This window comes from Trichophyton benhamiae, assembly GCF_000151125.1.
Source record: "Trichophyton benhamiae CBS 112371 chromosome Unknown contig01106.0, whole genome shotgun sequence".
Classification (NCBI taxonomy): Eukaryota; Fungi; Ascomycota; class Eurotiomycetes; order Onygenales; family Arthrodermataceae; genus Trichophyton; species Trichophyton benhamiae.
Window position 1 is genome coordinate 106251 of NW_003315091.1, and position 20777 is coordinate 127027.

Consider the following 20777-nt stretch of genomic DNA (forward strand, 5'->3'; position numbering starts at 1 on the left):
TCATAGCATCAAAAAAAAAAATAAATAAATAAATAAAACCAGCACAGGTGGTTGACGGCGGTCTCTCTATCATCTCATCCTCCGTCGTTGTCGTCGTCGTCGTCGTCGTCGAAAAAGAGCAGTTACTGATATAAGCATTCACGTGATATTGTGATTACATAATACGCGTTGCTCGGGGCAACAAAGCTTTTCTTTTGTCGAAATAAACAAGGATCCAAGAAACACACAGAAACCCAGACATCACATCATCACACACCACACATTGGACAGACAGGCGACTGACAGGAGACACCGTCGACAGTGAGGTGGGACACAACTTCAGGGAGTGACATACTACAACCCGCTTCCCAGGAGACAGTCAATGCGCCATGGAGTCGTCGTCGCTGAAGTACACTCGAGATACGGGCTCCCCCCTTCATCCGCTATCACCGCGTCGCATCAACCAGCAGACAATGAACAGAGCATCGCCGGTGCCTTCGGATCTGGCGTATCTGCAATCCAAATCGGACAGGCACTCTGTCGATGTCCAGTCCAAAGTTGCGTTTCTCAACAGGCTTGCGAGCCCCAGCAGCCCCGCGCCACTGCCCCCGTCATCGACCACACATGCCGCTTTGCAAAGAGCGATATTGGGCCGCGAGGAAGCCGAAGAAGCATTGAAAGCAACAACTGAGGAGTTGAACGAGGCAAGGCAACGGGAAAGACGAGTGAGTGAACGGCTCGAGTCATTACTCGAGGAACTACACACATTCAAAGAACGACAGTCACAAGAGCGAACACTGTTTGAAAAGGAGATACGGCGTGCCAGGAAAGAAGCGTTTCGTGCCGGCTCCAATTTGGTCAAGGCACAAGAGGAATTGAAATCCTCCCGAGGAGAGATCAAGAACCTCAAGGATGAGGTCAAGGCTGAACGAGAAGCCAAGGACAAAGCTAGACAAGAGGCATTTGAACGCGCGTATGCTTTGGCAGGTTTGACGGAGGAAAATGAAGTGCTAAAGGAACAAATAAGGGCCTTCGAGACGGACAATCAGTCAGATATTCTTGAGGCGCAAGCAGAAATAATGCGAGGAGAAACACCGCGAAGCAGAGTGCAGAGGTCAAGCATAAATCTCATGTCAGGAAGCCCAGCGTTGAGAGGGAAAAAGCGTGGCCAGCCTGATTCAAGGGATCAAATGTCACCTGTCCGGAAAAAGAGCGCTCAACACCAACCTGACTTCCGGTCTAGCTTGAAATCACCCACGAAATTAACGCCTGGCCGCGACATGGTACCATTTGAGCAGGAGGATGAGCCTTTGAAGCTAATGGATAATGAAAGGGAAATAATATTGGAGCTTGAAGAGGATTTGCGTTGGGAGAAGCTAATGCGAAGACGTGCAGAGGATATGATTGACTTCTTGAAGCTAGAATGTCAATTTAAACGGTGCTCTTGCAGGATTGCGGAACGGCAAGGGGTTAAATATGTGCACGACTTAGGTTGGGAAAAGATAAGTCCTGCTGAGAATCAAGAGAAAAAGGCAGTTGCAAATATACCCAGTCCACCGCCTGCCAGGAAGCCGTCGCCGCAGTTACAGATAGCTCAACGATCTCCTACTCCGGAAGGTGATGATGTTGACTGTCCTGAACCTGACCCTGCAAGCAATGAGGCCCCCGTCGAACCCGATGTTGTCTTCTGTCCAGATACCGGAACTTTCAAAACAGTCCCATCCCCAGTACGCAAAGCAGAGACCATGCGACGTGAACAGCCAAATATTCGTCCTCCAGTGAACCATGCAGATCCACCTCCAAAGTTAAGGCGATCACTTCATGACGACCCCATTCCGACTCCAAGCTTGGGTGAACCAAAGAAGAGAAATGAAGAGCCACTACCAGTTGCGGCATTAGAGGCCTCTCATCATCAGCCTTCATCTTCACGATCGCGTATTCAGGAGCAGCCTGCTGATACAAACTCTCGGAAACGCTACGTGACGCCTCTCCCCTTGGAACAACGCCAGCGTCAAAACAACCCCACAGCCGAAGTTGAAACAATCACAACCACGAAGACGGTCCCGCTTAATTCCGAAAAACCGTCAGCCGATTTATCTGCAAAGCTTCCCGGTACTCCCATTAGTCGTGAAGAGGCCCTGGCTCAGATTCGAGCACGACGTGGCCGTACACAGAGCGCCCTTAAACGGTCTGCCAGCGCAAACGATGCGAGCCATCGTCCCCGTGTCGTCAGTGGAGCCTCAACCCCCAGAAATGGAGTAAGAAGCCTGTCAAGAGCTGAAGGTACGATCAACCGTGCCAAACCTGGCCGCCGTGGACTTTCTGCTGCTGGCCATGGATACTAGAGTTCAGTATCAAAAGGCAACAGTCCAAAGGCATCAGTAGCCTCCGGAGCCTAAGGACTTTATATCTCGCAGGTTTTATCCGAATTTTTTATCCACTGTGCATACTCATTGCAGCAAGTGCGTGCATTATATTTGAAAGTAGTACCCCTTTTAATGGTTTCGCTTTTGATGTCTTTCTACCTCACTCATAGCGTTGCATTCACCATTCTTTTCCCCCTTTTTTACGATGCATATGCCATGACCTAAGTTTTCGAGCCCGTTTCCTTTATCTAGCGCTCTATCTCGTCGAACAAAATTGGAGTTATGGGAATATATAGGCCTTGATAGATTAGTTTCTTTCTTAAATCTATCATATAGCTATATGTTATTTGATATCTCTGCGATAACTTCACCATTTTGGTCAACATTAAGGCAACGGAAAAGGAGTAAGTAACAACAAATATGCTCTGAAAGTAATAGTTGATATGCATCATAAGTAAATATACCAAACTATACAAGACTTTCCACCTAGTTATATGATTCTTACACCACAGCATTGGATATGAGATCCCTCAACCTGGGCTTTCCGCCCCCACCATACATTCACCAGCTCTACAACGAAGACTTTATCGGCATGACTCCAGGCATCAAGGCCCATGTTGGTTATATCCGAGGAAGTAATCGTGATAATGCCTTCTTCTTCGTCTGGTGTACGCAAGAGCGGCTGATCATCATGTTCGCCTACAAGCGTAGAAGAATTCTGTTCGTCATCCTCCTGCTCTCCGCCCTCATTATCACGGTAGCGGCGAAGCGAGGACGTTTCGCTCTGGTTGCTGAGGTCAGGAGATTCGTCCAAGTCTTCTTCAGTCTGGCGAGTGATGATGTCGAATAAGATAGTGAATATCTGGGTGGTCAATCGTCTGAAGTAGGTTATTATAGCTATTTCCTGGGACGTATTATTCGCATCTGGTATGACCATTGACTCTCGGCGGCGGAGCGAATTCGGGTTTGAATGGTCGTCTACAGCCTCTGTGTCGTCACTGGATATCTGGAGAAGTTCCGCATCTTGTTCTGCCTCTTCGTCTGATGGTCCTGCGCCTTTTTCTCCAGCAGAAGCCCACCATATGAAAGATGTATATGCTAGTAAAGGCCAGGAGATCGGTTCAACAAGGGAACTTGATGAAAAAGTGGATGCGTTATCTGAGTCTTCTCTGTCAGGACCGGATATCTCGCCTAGCCGCGAGAACTCTCTGAGTCCATCTCGTAATGTTATGAATCGACGGCTATCTCGTTGTGTAGCTTTTATGGGAGTAGGTTTTGCTTTTGGGTCCTTTTGCTGGCCTGCAGCAGCTGGAGGGGAAAGGGACATTTTGGGGTATATTCTTTCAGGTGCTTGCCTGGAATAGTTTGGTGGAAGGGTAACGAGGACATCGTAAAGTTCTGGTCGTAACCCGAGAACGCGGTCACTAGAACAAGCTATCCAGCATGGGTCAGTGCTAGACAGAGCAGATAGCTGGGCCATGTCGTGTATGCCAATATTGAATAGAGGTCGTGGTCGGAAACTGGGTATATCTTTGGTGGAGGGAAGGAGGGATAGTAAGTTCTGAGGAAGAGATGATAGTAAGGATATGTTATATACTGGTTGAAGTTAGTTCGCTTGTCACTCATGGGTGTGAGTATCTTCAAGGGGTGAACGTACTAAAATTACAAGAGGACTCGACCGGAGCATCACCAAGGAAGACTATGCGTTTCCGCAAGAGAGCTGCACGATATAACGGGAATATCAAGGGTCCAAATGTGTCTAGGAAGTCCGGCAGAGTCAATGCAGGGTGATATGACGGGAGTGTGCGACTTGATATAAGCGCCGTCGCATCACTTAGAGCGCGCTGTCGACGTTTGGCAGGCGGCACAGAGGTTGGTTTAGGATGGGACATGGATTCCAATGGTGACTCGGGCGGTGAACTGCCCTCGCTGTCTCTTAATTGGTGTTTGTCCCAATAGCTGGCCAATGGCTGAGTGTCGTCCGGGTCTGTTGCTAGTTGTCTATCACGAAGGTCAGCAAGGAGTCTCCATTGGATTATAGTCCGGAAGAGCAATGAGAATGCATACATGGCAAGTTCCTTAAGCCCCGCAGCATGCTTCCAGCTTCTGCCGAGCCTACCATGGCTCAAAGGCGCAAGTATCCCTACTGAGAGCATAATCGCATTGCGCTCCGCCTCCCCCGCGGGTTGGTTGATAAAGGCGCTGAGGCCTATGTATCGATCATGGACGAAGTATCTACCCAGTATAAGTATTCGACTGGCAGCGTATCCTCCCACAGGAGCGTCTAAACACGTACACTAGATCCTCCTTGACGTTGTGTGCGCCAGAGGGTAGAGATTTGAATTCCACCGCATTCTCGAGTACAACTGGAGACCATCTGTCAGCAGGGAATACTGCGGCAAGGGGAGGGTCAAACGTACTCTCTGAAGCCGTCTTCTTCCAGGCAATCGTATATCTGCCGTTAAACACTTGCAATTAGCTAGAGAAGCAGAAGAGGCAGCAGAGAACAGCTGGGGGCTTTACCCGGCTCTGATGTCAAAGCGGATCAGGAACAAGGCCGCGATGTCTGGGGGAGCGCCGGGCGAGTCGAAGGCCAAGTCCATCCCCGCCGGTCTGCTGTCTGAGGGCATGGCTCCGTGCCGCCAGAGTCACTCACAGTCTCGATGACCGCTGTTGTCTCGTCTCGTTGTCTGTGTCTGTATGCGTCGTTGTCGTTGCGGTTACCGTTGTGGTGGTGGTGGTTGTGGTGGTGACCGGCACTAGTTATCACCCAAACTTTAGTTGCCCTATTCAGTTTTTCTCCTTTTTTCTGCTTTTTCGCAGCTTCAACAACTCAACCACGACACCAATTCACCTTCACCGGGCAGAGGTCAACCGAGAAGAGCGAGAGACGAGAGACGAGAGAGCTGCCATGGAGCCTGCACACCCATACTACCCGCTAGACGCCAAAGTGGTCGGATACCTGGCCAACGACTGGGACGTCCCGACACTGGTATGCGCTTTTCTTGGAGGATGGGGCGCGCTGCTTCTGCTGACACTGGCGGTGGTCTCTGTTGCTCGCCCCAGCCTGAAGATGGGCGACAAGGTGGCCATCCTGTGGTTTGTCCTGAGTGAGTAGCTTGTCCCTGTGCTGGTACTGGTATTTAGATTTGAGAGATTTGGCTGCTAACAGTAGACCAGGCGGTAGCATCCATTTCTTCTTCGAGGGCTATTTTGTGTATAACCACACTCGAATGGCACCGGCGCAGGACTTTTTTGGCCAGCTGTGGAAGGAATACTCTCTCTCGGACTCGCGGTACCTCACCTCGGACCCGTTCGTGCTGTGCATGGAGACCATTACTGCGGTGAGACTCGATAACCTTACCCCCTATTTAAAAAGAAGGAAGGAAGAGGTCCTGGTTGCTAGGGCATGAAGCTGATGAAGAATAGGTCTGCTGGGGCCCATTGTGCTTCCTGCTCGCATATCTTATTACCGTCGACCACCCTTTGCGCCATTCCTTCCAGGTGATTGTCTCCCTGGGTCAGATATACGGAGACATCCTCTACTATGCTACTAGCATGTTCGACCACTACTTCCACCAGGTCAGCTACTGCCGGCCAGAGGGATACTACTTTTGGTTTTACTATTTCACTATGAACGCCATCTGGATCGTTGTGCCTGCCTGTAAGTCGACTCCTACCAGCCTCTCAAGTATCCATACTGATTGTGACAGACTACATGTGCCAGAGCATAGGCATCATTACCAAATCGATCCAGTACATGAAGGCCGCTACCATAAACCGCAAAACCCAGTGATATCTCCGTCTTCTACTAAATCTTATTTGATGGACTTCACGACCATCTTACGAGCACCATGTTCAACAGACATATTCAGCCTCCTTCGCGAATAGATATGCAATTGTAATTAGACCGGACGCTACCTTCTAGATAGACCATGCACCATAAATCACATAGAACATATGGCGCTTTGTATAAAGTCTCTAACTAACGCCCCTCAGGAAGAACCATGGGTAGCATCGAACCTTCCTCTCCTTCCCCCCCCCCCCCCCCAACCCTCATTGATGGCCAGGGCCATCCAGGCCTTAAATATTTACAACTTTGTGGCCATAATTTTGGCCATCTTAATTGCCGCGTTCAGAACTGGCCATTTGGGCCGGCTGCTGGCCAAGTAAGCGTCAACTCCCAACTCCTATCTACGGACATCCAGGGACATCAATTTGTATTAATACAACATTTGCCAGCTACGGGGATTGGCGTCGTGCTCGCCGTGTAGCATCAGCGCCACTGCCAAAAACAACACACTACTACCACCATTCTCATTCTCCTTCTTCTCATCATCATCTTCTCCAGCATCACCTTCAGCATCATCTTCAACATCATCTTCAGCATCACCAATATCCTCCCCCTCCTCCCCTCCTCTGTCTCGTTCCGCTCGAATTGCCATCACGAGCACCACGAGTAAAGGAACAGTAGACTACTACTATTAGTTACTCCCCAAGACTGCCAATCCTAGAATAAATGTTTCCTGCCTGGTTAAGTACTACAACTCAGGGGTAACACCTATGAAATCCGAGTCGCAGGCATATACTTACCTATACACCAGATATATAATGTTAACCCCGTTACTAAACCCAAAATATGATTAGTTGGACGTAAATAAGCTAAATAGCTAGTTAAAGTATGTAGGAGTGTAGTTCCTATGAAGAGTCAAGGCCTACCATTACTTAGGCCCTCATGCACATTATGTATAAAGTGTGGACCAAATCTCTGCATATTGTGTATTCCCACCAGTACGACCAAGCAGAAATTAATAAATGAACTAAAGTAATAATGGTTATGTGGTTATCCGTGGACTTGCCGCAAATATTCTTCCCATTACGCATCTAGACCATGGTGCTGATTGCATGACTGTTACTCAATCTATATTCTATACCTAATATACTTCATAGCTGGTAGCGCTCGCTGGTTAGTTATTCATAATTTCAATCATTAATATTGGATAGGTGTAAAATACAATCTGCAATGTTTGTTCACTCGTCATGGTCCAGCTATCCCACAACCCGGGGCAACAACTCGGCGGAAGAAAGCATCGTAGGTATTTTTGGTGTTTTTGTTCGCAGTCAGTTTGGCCGAGCTCCAATTAAACTTTAAACTTTAAAATAAAAATAGTTCATCCAATCAACAACGCTAATTACAAATTTAATTATTTTGTGAGAATCCTTATTGGCGAATGAAGAGGAACTAAAAATAGTTTATTTGCATTTATCCAACTGTCACTATGACGTATTGTAACTAAATATATGCGCCCTTTAATAAAGGCGATGTCAACTCACTTTTCATGACAATTGTCAATATCAAGCGTTTGATAAAAAATCACGTAAAAAGATAAAAACGGAAATAAGCCTATAAATATAAATTCTGGTATTGTTAATATATCTTTTCTCTCTATATTTTCTATTTACTTTAATGCAACCAGCCCAGTCCTCGGTTTCTAATCAACGAGTAATGGAGCATTCGCAAAGCCACTCTTCTTAAAAAGGTATCCCACCCCACTTTTCTCTTCTTTTAGCAATGACAATAGAACTTCGTCTCCAATACTTGCTTCAATACTTGTGTTTGTATCACAAACGGCCTCGTCTCCGTCAACATCTTGTTCTCCGGTGTTCAACAAGGTAGTATCAATATGGGAGTATTGCATTAAGAAACGCTTTTTGGCTCTCTCGTATGCTTTCTGCTGTTTAGATGAAGGTTGAGGTGCTCCAGATATCATGAGCTCCGACGCTTTCATCAGCTTTGGAAGATCAGGGAACTCGTCGTCTGAATCTTCCAGCTCATGGTCTTCATCCTCGGAAGAAGAAACGGAGATTGATTCTGCACGAAGGTTGTCTTCATCCTTTATATCCTTAGACGTCTCTCCCCGACCACCACACTCGCATCCTAATAATTCGTGAGTTTGGCACTTGGAGATCTCATCCAGACGGAATAAATCTTTCAATTCCTCCTGTGAAAAATGGGCTATGCCACCCTTTTGATCCATAACGCTATCTGCCAAACCAAGTTTTGTCACTTGTCGCTGCCAGATCTTCTCTTCTATTCCACCTTTGAGCAATAGACGGTAGATATGGCAGTGTCGCTTCTGGCCATCTCGATGAATCCTTGCCATTGCCTGGATGTCAGTTGCTGGGTTCCAGTCCACGTCGAAAAGTACAAGCCTGCTGGCTCCGATGAGGTTCAGCCCTGTACCTCCTGCTTTTGCGGAAAGTAAGAATGCAAAACAAGATGAAGACGGAGAACGATTGAAATCCTCTACTAGAGCCTGACGTTTCGTGGCAGGTGTAGAACCATCTAGACGCAAGAATGGGAGGTCTAGCGAAGTCAGGAGATTTGCCAGCAGGTTTAACGTAGAAGTATAATTGGACACCAGGACGACTTTCTCTTTCGTCTTACTCTGTAGGTTATAGAGCAATTGATCGAGAACTCTGATCTTCCCGCTAGAACCCGCAGCAAGACAGCGATGAATATTCGGTGGGAGAGAGGATAACAAAGCACTCATTGATGTGTCTTCACCTTTGCCATTATCCTCTACCTTCGGCTTAAGCAACGAGGGGCTGTTGCATACTTTCTTCAGAATAGTGATAAGTTGTAAAGCACTTTCAGAGTTTCTCAACACAGATTGGAACATAGGAGAGGCGAGAACGTGATGGTATACACTTCTCTGCGCAGAAGTAGGATTGCAGAATAATATGTACTCTGTTTTTGGCGGCAAGTGTTTTGAAAGGATATCAGCTGTCCGGCGGAGGATAAACGGAGACGTCAACTCCGCCAGTTCTTCACTTCTAGCCTTCCCCTTTTCGATGACCTTCTTAGGAGCATTTGGCTGTCTAGCTCCAACAATTGGGCCTTCAAAATCCCTCATAAATGACTTAAACGTTCCTAGGAGGGCAGGGTTGACAAAATCCACCATAGCAAAGAACTCGCTCAATTCGTTCTGGATTGGTGTCCCAGAAAGAATAATTCGGCGTGTAGTGTTTAGAGATTGAATGGCCTGTGAACTCTTGTTTTGCACAGTCTTCAGCCGATGGCCCTCGTCAGCAACAACAATGTCTATTCCAGGCCCTTTTGTAAGTTGGTCTTGCACAGAACGTAGTCTCTCATAACCAATGATCATAACACTATAGCTTCGTCCCATTGTAAAATCTGATAACCGATTTCCCTTACCATCAGCAACAAATACACCAATTCGATCGCTGCCTAGCCATTTCTTAAATTCTTTTTTCCAGTTGTTAATAAGGGTAACCGGGCAGACAATTAGGGCCTTCTTGATTACTGGCTGAGAACCGTATATGGGATTCTGCTTCAGTAGGGTCCAAATTAAGGCTATTGTTTGCAGTGTCTTCCCTAGACCCATTTCATCGGCTAGAATAGCTCCTTCGCCATTGAAAGGCCGCAGCCCCATAACACACTCATAAAGAAACTTAACACCCTCCTTCTGGTGCTCCCTTAGATGTTTCCCTAGAATCGGGTCAACGACGACATCTACTATCTGTTTGCCAGGGGGGACTGAGCTAGGTCTTTTCATTACCACAGCGCCAGGTAGAGTGGGGTCATGTCTAGGGGTTATTTGCCCGCTCGATCCTGGCGGTAACACGGTAGACTGCTTCAAAGGGTTCTTAAAAGAGCTATTGGTGGCATAACTCCGCGAGGCAGACATATTAAGGGGTTTTTGGGTCTTCAAATCATTCAGCGAAATTTTCATTCCGGGTTTCGAGACTGTATTAGAAGGAAGGCGAGAGTTATGGGATGGAGTATTTGCAATGTTGTTCTTTTTTTCAATGCTGTCTTTCTGTGCTCCATTTGAAGTGGAAAGGAATTCCTTCCGGCTAAGCACTGACTCCACCTCGACATCCTTACCACTTATAGACAATGAAGCTCCAGGTTCCAGGCTAGATCTCAGTATAATCTTGCCCATTTCCCGCCCAGATACATCCTGCAGGTAGCCATAGTCGCCCCGAGCAATGATGATTCCGTCTCCATCCCAAGTTTTATTCTTCTTAGCAGTAGGTTTGCGCCTAAGAATATTTCAGTCGTTAGCTTTGCATAATTAAGTCAATACAATAGATATAATAATATAATTACCAAAGTACGCTGTAGTATGTCTCATTATCGCAAGTTTCTACTACCTCCTTGTCACCGTCATCACAGGTGTTCACCCGCCTTCGTTTACGCAAAGGCTCTTCGGGGATTGAAGGCACACGCGCTGTGGCAGTTGTGGTCGAGGGTTGTGGCTTTCTGGGAAGTGGGGAACGGAATGGCTTGAATGACATTGCACCAGCATAGAATTCAAGTAGTTTGCCTGGTCTACTGCCTAATGTAAAAATAACATGAAGCTGATGCCGTCGATGTTCGCGGAGTCCAAAGTTTTTAATTTAAGCGTTACACGCGTCAAGGCAGACGCGCTATCACGTGATCATTTCGTTGTCCAAAACTTTAGGTATAAATTTATTAGGTCATAATACTTTATGTTTAGAATTTAATGATATATTTTTATAAGAATGTTATCTTTTGCAGTATGCAAAATTACGAATATTGCTGGAAGAATGGATCATAGTCTAGCCACTCCGTACTGAAGTCTCACTCATCTGAAAACTTATTACTCAAATTACAGTTTCTACATACCTACTTCCATAGAGCATTCTGGAGGCATTTCATATGGTCTTGATCAACTTTTTTTTTCAAATTCTACCCACCAGTTATATGCTAAAAAAAAAAAAAAAAAAAAAAAAAAAAATAAAGTATTCAACGGAGCGGATTATGAAAGTAGATATGAAATTTCGGGTATATATCGCAACTTTATGAGTGCGTGCTAACGTTCAAATGAAGAAGGCTTTTTGTGTATTGAAAATCAAATCAAAGTTCCAGGTAACCCAGACAATCAAAGGAAAAGCATGCATATCGTGACAATATCATATCAAAAACAAAAAAGAAAAGAAAAGAAACGAATCAGCAGTGAAATGAAACTGGATAGCCATCTTGCCAAAACGGATTAGGCTCACTTGTAGAGCCCTTCAGCATCGCCTTCCTCATCCTCATCGTCATCCTCGGTATCATAGTCCTCGTCATCAGAAGAAGTGTCCATTTTATCTGGATAGTCATCCTTATGGTTGGGGACAATCGTGACTTTTCCATTATGCATCACGACCCGAGCAACCTCTCCGTCTTTGATGCTTCCTCGCAAGATGAAAACGGCTAGGTTATTCAAAAGCTCTTTCTCGATTATACGGGCTAATGGTCGAGCACCGTATGCGGGTGAATAACCTGCCTTGCCAAGGTAGTCCTTCACCTCGGGCGAGCACATAATCTTCACCCTACGACCGTTGCTGTCAAGTCGTTTCTGGATCTCAGCCAGTCGGACATCAACGATCTTGCGGATCTCGCGCTTCGGAAGTCGGTTGAAGATGACGGTGCTTGAAATGCGGTTAAGGAACTCGGGGAGGAAGTAGTCGCTCAATGCACCCATGACCAATTGTCTTGTTGTTGGATCGATTGAGCCATCGGGAAGAGTTGGGCGGTTCAGGTATTCTGCGCCCAGGTTGGAGGTCATGACGACAATACAGTTTTTGGCATCAATAATGCGACCTTGGCCATCGGTGATACGACCATCATCCATCAGCTGTAGGAGAACAGTGAGAATCTCCTTTGCAGCCTTTTCGACCTCATCAAATAGCAGAATTGAGAATGGTCGACGCCTTAAGCCATCTGTCAACTGACCACCAGCATCATGACCGATGTATCCCGGAGGAGCACCAATCATCCTGCTGAGCGAATGCCGTTCCTGATATTCGGACATGTCGAAGCGAATCATGGCATTTGGGTCGTCAAACAAGAATTCAGCCAGGGCTTTGGTTAAGAGTGTTTTTCCTGTTCCCGATGGACCGCAAAACAGGAAGCTCGGAGGCGAGTTTGGATTGCTAAGGCCTGATCTTTTCAGCCGAATAGCATTTGACACTGACTTGACAGCTTCCTTTTGGCCAATCACGGTTTTGGATAGCTGCTGCTCCATGTTTAGCAGCTTGTCCTTCTCGGTTGTCTTCAGTCGAGTAACAGGGATTCCTGTCCATCGTCCAACAATTTCATTAATCTGATCGGGTCCAACGGCATCCACAACAAGGGAGTTATCATCTCCTCCGGCGTTCACGCGGGCCGCATCAGCTTTGGCTTTTGCACTCTCCAGCGCGCTGATTCGTTTTTCCACGTCGGGGATGGCATAGTATGCCAGGTCTGAGGCCCTTTGGGTATCTCCTGAGCGTGTTGCACTGTCGAGTCGTACTTTGAGAGATTCTAACTTGATCTTGGCCTCTTGGATGGTCTGGCTAAGCTCCTTTTCTTTCATGTACTTGTCGCGAAGTGGAATTAATTCCGCATTGACGGCCTCGGCCTCCTTTTTCGCATTCTCCAGACGCAGCTTGGAGTCTTTATCCTGCTCGCGTTCCAGCGCGTGGATTTCAATTTGAAGTTGACGATGCCGTCTCTCCAAGAGATCAAGGGCTTCTGGCTGGGATTCACGGGTTACCCTAACTGATGCAGCGGCTTCATCAATAAGGTCAACAGCGGAATCTGGAAGTCGTCGTGTGGTGAGATACCGAGCAGCGAGGGTCGCTGCGGACACGATGGCCGAGTCTAGGATGTTGACTCCATGATGTACTTCATATCGCTCCTTGAGACCTCGCAGAATGGATATGGTCTCCGGAACCGTCGGTTCGGCGACCAGGACCTGCTGGAAACGGCGTTCGAAAGCAGAGTCCTTCTCGATATACTTCTGGTATTCATTAAGGGTCGTTGCTCCAATGCAGTGTAGCTGACCTCTTGCGAGCATTGGTTTCAAAAGGTTGGCAGCATCCATTCCACCGGAGGAAGAGGCGCCAGCGCCCATGAGCATGTGGATTTCGTCGATAAAAAGAATGATGGTCACGTCTGAAGATTCAATTTCCTTCAGCACGTTTTTGATTCGTTCCTCAAACTGGCCCTGGTATGAGGCGCCGGCGATAAGGCCGCCTATGTCGAGGGATAACAGCTTGCATTTGGCCAAGCTTGCTGGCACGTCCGAGTTGACGATACGTCTCGCCAGGCCCTCGACAACTGTTGTCTTTCCAACACCAGGCTCACCAACCAGGACAGGGTTATTCTTTGTTCGTCGGCTTAAAATGCGAATGACTCTTCGCATTTCTTCCTCCCGCCCAATGACGGGGTCAATTTTTCCTTCCCTGGCTAGGGCGGTCATGTCAACTGTAAACTTCTTTAGCCATTCGTTTCCACCATCGGTCGAGTCTGCGGTTTTGCTGTCAATCTTCTTCGAGCCGCGTATTTCTGTGAGGGCCTCTTCGATTTTGCTGGCAGATGGGACTCCAGCCTCCTTAAGTCCCTCTTCGATAGACCTTTCTTGCGCAAGCGCTGATATAAGGTGGTAGATTGCAACGTAAGAGTCCTTCTGTTTCTTTGAAAGCTTATAGGCAGCAGCCATGACTTCGCTCAGGGCGGAAGAGACGGAGACTTGGGAGACTGCCGGGAACTGGGCGGGTAGTCGGACGATGACTTTCTTCAAGTATCGAGTCATCGCTTCCGGGTCTCCTCCGGCTTTCTCGATGACCTGCTTGAACATCGAGACGTCATCCCGCCCCTCCTCGTCATCTCCGTTCATGAGAACGTAACCAAGGTGAGCCGGCACCACTTGTGGGTGGCCATGCTCCTCTGCTTCGTCTGCTGCCTTCTCTATAGCATTGTAGGACCTGTCGGTAAACGACTCACGACTGGGAGCCATCGTGGCCGTGGGGTCGAGGGGTAACCAGTGTGTGTGTGTTTAGGGCTGTTTCCGTTATATATGTGTGTGAGAGCTGGTGTGCTTGATTTCTTGAGAAGCACCCTGGAAAACGATAGTTGTTAGCAAAAGTGGTTAATTGTAAACAAAGACTCGCATGCGTGTGTATATATATCCCCTTGGGCGCTTATTCCGCCTGCATCGTGAGCCTTGTCGATGTTTCGCGCCGTGTCCAGCGCCTTCACGAATGTTCCTTGGCACCATAAAGTTATGACGTCACTTCCAAAGTTTCTGACATTCAGGGAATTATTCGTGAATGCTTATGTCATCATCCCGGTACCTGCCCAGATAGGAAGCAACACCAACAAACCTCGTGTCAATTTCATTTCAACTTCACTTATATAGCCGGGTATCCCCAAGTTGGTACTCAAGTCGCTCACTAGGATTCCGACAATACTAGGTGATTTGCGATGAAGTATTAACTGTGGTATTCTTAAGCCAGGGTATATTTAAGGTATATTACATTGTGTGACGTTTCGTGATGCCAAATAGATATTAACTCTAATTATACTAGCTATGAGGACTGTAGGTAATTCCTCACTGATATGACTATTAACTGCAATGTCGAATTCGTCGCTAATTAACAACTAACCACTCAAATTCTTGTGTATGTGCATCTTTGCGTGAAATAGAGAAGGGGAGTGACAACTAAGCAGAGGTATAATGCTATGAACAAGTCAAGTAAATATGAAAAACAGAACATAACGGCACGCTAGCACGAATATTAGAGATGTATAAAATGGGGCAAGAAGAACAGAAGATAACATATGGCGGTTAATATCTCAACTTGCCGACAAGGCCAAAGGTATATGCAGCCTCTGCTTCACCCTTCATCTGAATCATGTACACTTTGAAGCATCCACCAACAACACCGCCTTCAGATGCAATTCCATCATATTCTTCCCAGATGGATACTGCGATTCCAGTTCTAGCGACTCGCTCAAAGGCACTTTCACCCAAGCATGCGTCGACCAGAGTCTCGCCACTGATTTTGCTTTTTATCAGGATACGTTTCTCGTCCTTGACTGGTGCACCGTTTCTACCGGCCAAAAGTGCGGCAGGGTCGCCAGCAGAGCCGGATGGTGGGCTTGAGGTGCCGCTTGGTTCTTGGTCGTCAGGGTGATTGGGGGGAGTATTTGAAGGAGTAGGGTCTGCAGGCAGAATGGTAAGTCTTGCTGCTCCCAGATCTCGCCATTTCGCTGCTGATTCACGGATGTATAGACGTATTTTTGCATTTGTCAAGCCGATTCCACCCTCCGCTGCCATCTTTGCAGTTTCCGGGTTAGTTGAAGAGATGCGTCGTCCTGATCCTGAGCCGGTTGAGGTAGAGGTGTATAAGCTTGTGTCGTCACGGCCGTTGCGAGAGGTAAGTGTTGATCTTGCGATGCTAAACATTTTGCTTCCAGCTCCAAAACGTTTCAGTGCAGAGAAAGCACTGGACATAGTGCCGACACTACTCTCTGTTCCGGCTGCTAGGGAGGCAGGTGGTGCAGTAGATGCGCGGTAACTACTCTTCGAGAAACCACCATGCCAGCTGAACCAGCCACCCTTAGTAGATCGGGTAGAATTCTGTCTTGAAATTGAAGTAGGCTGGCTGGGGTAAGGCACAGCGTTTTGCAAAGCAATGTATGTTGGGTTGTTAATACGAGAGTGGTTGATCAGGCCGTAGAGCTTGTCACAATCATCTGGGTTGCGGGATCGGAACATAACATTGCTGCCAGAAGAAACCTTGGACCGTGCAGTGGGAGGAGAACGAATACTTATATCGATGGCTGTTCCACGCCGAATTGGTACCAAGGGGGTAAGCTCAAGAGCAACTAAAGGTCGCCCAGATGGTCGAGTGGATTCAGGGGCCGATCCATTGCCTTGGCTAGATGGTCTAGAGTGGCTCGAACCAAGCTCAAATGCTTCAATCAAACCAGGAGAGACAATGATATGACATTCGTTAAGGTGAAGTGGCTCCCATGATCCTTTGTCGTGCCAGTAAAATACTGATGCAATCGTTTTGGACGCCCGGTCGGAAGAGCTATGGATAGATTTCGGTGAGGACCGGTGCGCAGAAGTTGGTCGGCTATTTGTAGGGGTAACATCCACAGACTCAAGCGGTGGTGCGCGCTTGGAAAGGCGGCGAGTGATGGGTGGTAAAGGAGTTGGGATATCATCGTCCTCCAATTCCTCGTCTGAAGTTTCGGACGATGAATCAACATCATATCGATGAATAGAGCTTGTATCTGACCCAGAAGACTCTGAGGCTGTTGAGGGAGCGTACTCGTGCTTAAGTGGTGATGAGGTCCGTCGGTGACGTGCATAGGGGGGTGCTGGCGGGCTGATAACAGGGCTCTTGAGTTGTTTTGATGACACCGGGCTAGGGGTACTATGTGGCGGTGGTATAGGTGCGTCCTCGCTGGACACTTGGTCATCGCTGGATGCCCTAGCGGGCTTTTCGCCGTTAACAAGAGACTTCCTCCCCTTGCTAGGCGTGCTTTGTTCAACCTTATCCTCTGGCTTTTGAACTGGAGAAGCGGGAAGGGGGACATTCTTCGGTGAAGTGGGAGGTGAATCCTTCGAGCTCTTTCTCAGCTTCGGAATTGTGGGGAATTCCAATGATGGGACAGGTGATAGGGAGCGGCGCCCGTGAGGTTGCACCAGAGATGCAATCGGGCGTTTTGCTTGTTTGCCTCCGCTACTATAGGTTGGCGATGGAGTCCTATCACGACCACGGCGGTCTTCTTTGGAGAGCAAAGGTGAGGACGGTCTATTGGACGACTCCCTATTGGGTGACTGGATGTCAGAGGAAACTGGACTGGTTGGTGAGGCAAAATCGTACTTCGACCGCCGGTTTGCTTTGGACCTCTTTAGTGTTAATGGTGACACGCTGCTTGTTAATTCTACGGTCTCTCCTGGGCCGCGGGAGGGTGTCGTTGGGGGAGCAGCGTCATGTTTATTGCTGGTGGATTCCTTTTTATGGCCAATATCTTCACCAACCACAGTAGCCTTCTCTCCAATGGGCACATCAACCTCAGAAGGGTCGTAATCGCGGATGGGAATGGTACCGTTATGACTGGCTTGACGTGCCTGTGCCAGTTTCTCCTTCCTCTCCTTTGCACGGTTAACAAAGCTGAGAGACCTATTTATCTTGGGCGGAACAGGATTGAGGCCAATCATTTGTACCCATTCGAAACCAATTTGCTCGTCATCTGTTATAAATGACAACAGTTCGTACCATTCGGTTGAATTTCCAGCAGATGCGCGAACCATGAGTACAATTTCTCCCTGTTCGTCTCCGTTCCTGGCTGAGATGCAGGTACAATCAATTGGGGGAAACAGAAGCCAACGGTCCGTCTCGTCAACCTCACAAATAAAAAGATCACCTCCAGGGGCTTCGCCAGGTGCATTATCTCGGAGTAGTAACTCGGCCCTGCAGTCGATTTGTTGTCCTGTGGAATGTAGCAAGGAGAGGTCAAAGAAGTCGCGGGCACGAACCCTCCTAGTCTGATTAACCTCCACATCCTTGAGAATGGCTAGAGTATGTATATCGCGAGCTCTGGATGCATCGATGCTCGCTGCAGCATCATCTTCAAGTCTGGATCGTTCTTCATTTGCTCTCCGTCGAGCATCTGTGACTAGCTTCTGGTAGGTCTCTGCAACTTCACCTGCTTTGGGGGATGGCTGGACGTAGTTTAGACCTTTAAAAGTCTTCGATAGATATTTCAACCTGACAAGGGGTCTCTTCAGTAAGAATGCAACATCTACCCTCTCCCCATCTCCATCAATCACATCACCATTTTCATCTTGTGCCATACCAGCGCACAAGCTCTGGGTTTCAGCCTTGAGGGGGTCCTCTGGATCGGGGGGTGCCAGGTTAACGATAACATCCTGAAATCCGAGTCTCCAGGCACTCAAATAGTCTGCATACACCTTTTGGGCACTTACGGCCCACGACAAGAGTGCGTCTGTGTTGTTCAGTGGCAACCGTTTGTGAAGAGCCTTGAGTTTTTCCAGGGAAACCCCCATGTTTATAATGGGCCGAGTGAAGTTTTCCTGGTCAGCTGGATCGGCTGTACGTCGGAACAGGCCGGCAGCAATAGCTGAATCCGCCCGAGAGAGGATTGAAGTCAATAGCACAGGAATAACACCGCCGACCAGGGTCCTCAATTCACGCATATACTTCACTTCGTCCGATGCGAGCTCCCGCATGATATCGCTCACAGTTGCATTGGCTAGACGGCTCCTGTTTGTACGGATGCTTCTCGCGGACCGTATGCTGCGGCTTCTGCCTCCAGGGATTGATAAGACAGACATGAGATCCGAATGTTTGGTTAGTCGGCGCTTCAATGGTTGTGTTGGTCCTGGTAAGGAGCTGGGGTCAAATTTGTCTCTCTTCTCGGAGTCGGAGACTGCATCATCGTCCCCGTCGTCAAGCTGGGAGGTCAGTTCAGACTGGGTGAGGGGGTGGCTTGATGTCTCCCTGGCAGTGGTGCTGGTATTGGTGCTTGAAGTTAAAGTATCTACAGATGCAATTGTTGAGAGCCTATGGCCTCCAGTACTAGGGAAGGGTCGTTTTAGCATCAAAGGCGGTGGACGGTCGACTGCCGAGACTTCAGATCCATCAGAAGAAATTGGCCTGTCCAAGCTGGACCCTTGCAGAGCTTCTTCAACCGACTCTCTCAGCTTAGACATTCTCTCTGCCTCTGTAGATGCGCTCAAGTGTCGTCGCGATTTAGAAGATGCTTTTCCTCGGTTTAAAGTAGAAGGCTGGGAATCAGTGACACTGTCTACCGACATATCAGATTTGGACTCCCTTCTGCGTGGAGTGGACTTGGCCCTATGTGTTTCGTCACTGTCACTTCCATCGGAATAGTCGTATTTTCCCCTAACGGGTTTGGTCGGCCGTACTTTGGTGTCTGAGGAAGGAGATGGGCGTTTCTTCGTGCTCTCGTGTTCACACTCACTATCCGAGTGTTCTTTATGCGGGATGGACGATCTGGTAGTAGAAGATCTCAAGGGCTCTGGCGCGCTGATGGTTGAAGTATTGTCGTCAACAAAAGGATCGGCATTGGCTGTAGATGATAACCAGGCCTCAACCTTAGATCCATGAGGCACTGACGGTCCCGGAGAAGACTGATGTTGCTGGGGAGGTGGTGATGGCTCTGGGGGTTTTATGCTCGCAAACATCTTCTTAGACTCATCTATGACCTGAGAGATGATGTTCCCCGAAAGCAGATTGTGTGGCCTAATTTCACTTCTTCGAACCGGTTCAGCTCGTTCAGGCTTTGCAGGAGCTGGCTCTGGAGGAGATTCAGCCTGATTTGGCGAAAGAGATTTTTTCCGTGGGCTGCTTGCTCGAGGTATATCCGGAGATTGGATCTTCCTCCTAGGTGAGCCTAGACGAGGCTTGTCATCGTTGACACAATAGTTCGGCCTCAGAGTCCTCTTTGGCGTACGTTTCTGGGGCGAAGTCTTTTCGTGGCCGCTGTAGTCTGGGGTCCCTTCGCCAGCAGAGGAGCCTACGTCAGAACTCCACGCAGAAGAGGTCGACTTGAGAGTTTCGGGAACCCGTAATGGCCCCGGATAGACTGCAATTCCGTCATTGTCCTTGATGCCAGATGACCTTGCTGCTTTTTCCTTGGCCTCCTCATACCGTTGTAGCACATCTTTACGTCTAGTTGGGGTAGCATGTGCAGACGAGGGGGCACTGGAGCTGGGAGGAGGAGACCTGTTCCGTCGCCAGTGGGCATCGCTGACCACTCGTTTCTTAGGTGTAGTTCTAGGTGTAGACCGAGGTGTTGTCCGCGGCGTGACCTTTGTCTTGGTAGGGCTCTTCGTCTTCCGGTCAGGCTCTGGAGTAGTCTTGTCCTTGGGCGTAGTAGGCCGTTTGCTTGCCGCTGGGCTTTTATCTGGTGTTTGCTTTGGCTCCTTCACCTTAGCGGCTCCTGACGAGCTTTCGTCCTCGTCACTGCCGGCCCCAACATCTGGCGCTATCACGACCCCTCCACCGAGCTGCTGCCACTTGCGAACCTTTTCTCTCACTGTAGCTGAATCATGGGGCCCCAAAGCCTCACCGAGATCGAGAGGTTTAATCTCCTTAAACTGGGCCGGTCTCGCGCTCCCACGATTGGGGGTTCGACGGGGGGTACGAGGAGTGGGCATTTATCTATACGGCAGGTTAGAACTGACGTTAACAGTACCGTTACAATTGTGGCTGCGGGAAAGAGAGGGTGGGAGAGAGCAGCCGAGAAGTCGACTGTGGTGGGTGGTGGTGGTGATGGTGAATCTGTGGGTGGCGGGCGGATTTTTGTTTATTTACACACATACCACTTGTTGATATGGCGGACAAACGGGCTGTGCATGCCTTGATTTAAATGATGGAGTGTCCAGAGAGCGAGAGGGCGAGAGAGCGACTCCTTGATGGGAGATGGCGAGCTATTAAATGTTAGAAAAGAAGAATAACGGTCAAGGCCTGCTGGCGGCCAGGATGTTTGACCTCCGTCATGCAGTGTCGTGTTACTAACTCGTTACGCTGAGACGGGCCGGGGGGTCAGGCAGAAAGGCGGACTCA

The 20777-nt window shown here is 48.4% G+C and overlaps 7 protein-coding genes across 7 annotated transcripts; 2 read left to right on the plus strand and 5 right to left on the minus strand.

Moving 5' to 3' along the window:
- Positions 1–368: 368 nt before the first annotated feature.
- On the plus strand, positions 369–2324 carry ARB_01847 (uncharacterized protein; the record flags this gene model as incomplete). Its single annotated transcript, XM_003011822.1, has 1 exon — positions 369–2324. One exon carries the CDS (start codon positions 369–371, stop codon positions 2322–2324), a length of 1956 nt encoding a protein of 651 aa, XP_003011868.1.
- A 511-nt stretch (positions 2325–2835) lies between these two features.
- Positions 2836–4501, minus strand: ARB_01848 (uncharacterized protein; the record flags this gene model as incomplete). Its single annotated transcript, XM_003011823.1, has 2 exons — positions 2836–3941; positions 4012–4501. 2 exons carry the CDS (start codon positions 4499–4501, stop codon positions 2836–2838), a joined length of 1596 nt encoding a protein of 531 aa, XP_003011869.1.
- A 507-nt stretch (positions 4502–5008) lies between these two features.
- ARB_01849 (cholestenol delta-isomerase, putative) lies at positions 5009–6236 on the plus strand (the record flags this gene model as incomplete). The annotated part of the gene is made up of 4 exons (XM_003011824.1): positions 5009–5043; positions 5169–5455; positions 5493–5689; positions 5775–6236. The coding sequence occupies 4 exons, from the start codon at positions 5009–5011 to the stop codon at positions 6234–6236; spliced, it is 981 nt and encodes a 326-aa protein (XP_003011870.1).
- A 332-nt stretch (positions 6237–6568) lies between these two features.
- ARB_01850 (uncharacterized protein) lies at positions 6569–6790 on the minus strand (the record flags this gene model as incomplete). Its single annotated transcript, XM_003011825.1, has 1 exon — positions 6569–6790. One exon carries the CDS (start codon positions 6788–6790, stop codon positions 6569–6571), a length of 222 nt encoding a protein of 73 aa, XP_003011871.1.
- Positions 6791–7837: 1047 nt separating this feature from the next.
- On the minus strand, positions 7838–10670 carry ARB_01851 (uncharacterized protein; the record flags this gene model as incomplete). The annotated part of the gene is made up of 2 exons (XM_003011826.1): positions 7838–10415; positions 10483–10670. The coding sequence occupies 2 exons, from the start codon at positions 10668–10670 to the stop codon at positions 7838–7840; spliced, it is 2766 nt and encodes a 921-aa protein (XP_003011872.1).
- Positions 10671–11395: 725 nt separating this feature from the next.
- ARB_01852 (uncharacterized protein) lies at positions 11396–14161 on the minus strand (the record flags this gene model as incomplete). The annotated part of the gene is made up of 1 exon (XM_003011827.1): positions 11396–14161. The coding sequence occupies one exon, from the start codon at positions 14159–14161 to the stop codon at positions 11396–11398; it is 2766 nt and encodes a 921-aa protein (XP_003011873.1).
- An 831-nt stretch (positions 14162–14992) lies between these two features.
- Positions 14993–20368, minus strand: ARB_01853 (uncharacterized protein; the record flags this gene model as incomplete). The annotated part of the gene is made up of 1 exon (XM_003011828.1): positions 14993–20368. One exon carries the CDS (start codon positions 20366–20368, stop codon positions 14993–14995), a length of 5376 nt encoding a protein of 1791 aa, XP_003011874.1.
- Positions 20369–20777: the final 409 nt, after the last annotated feature.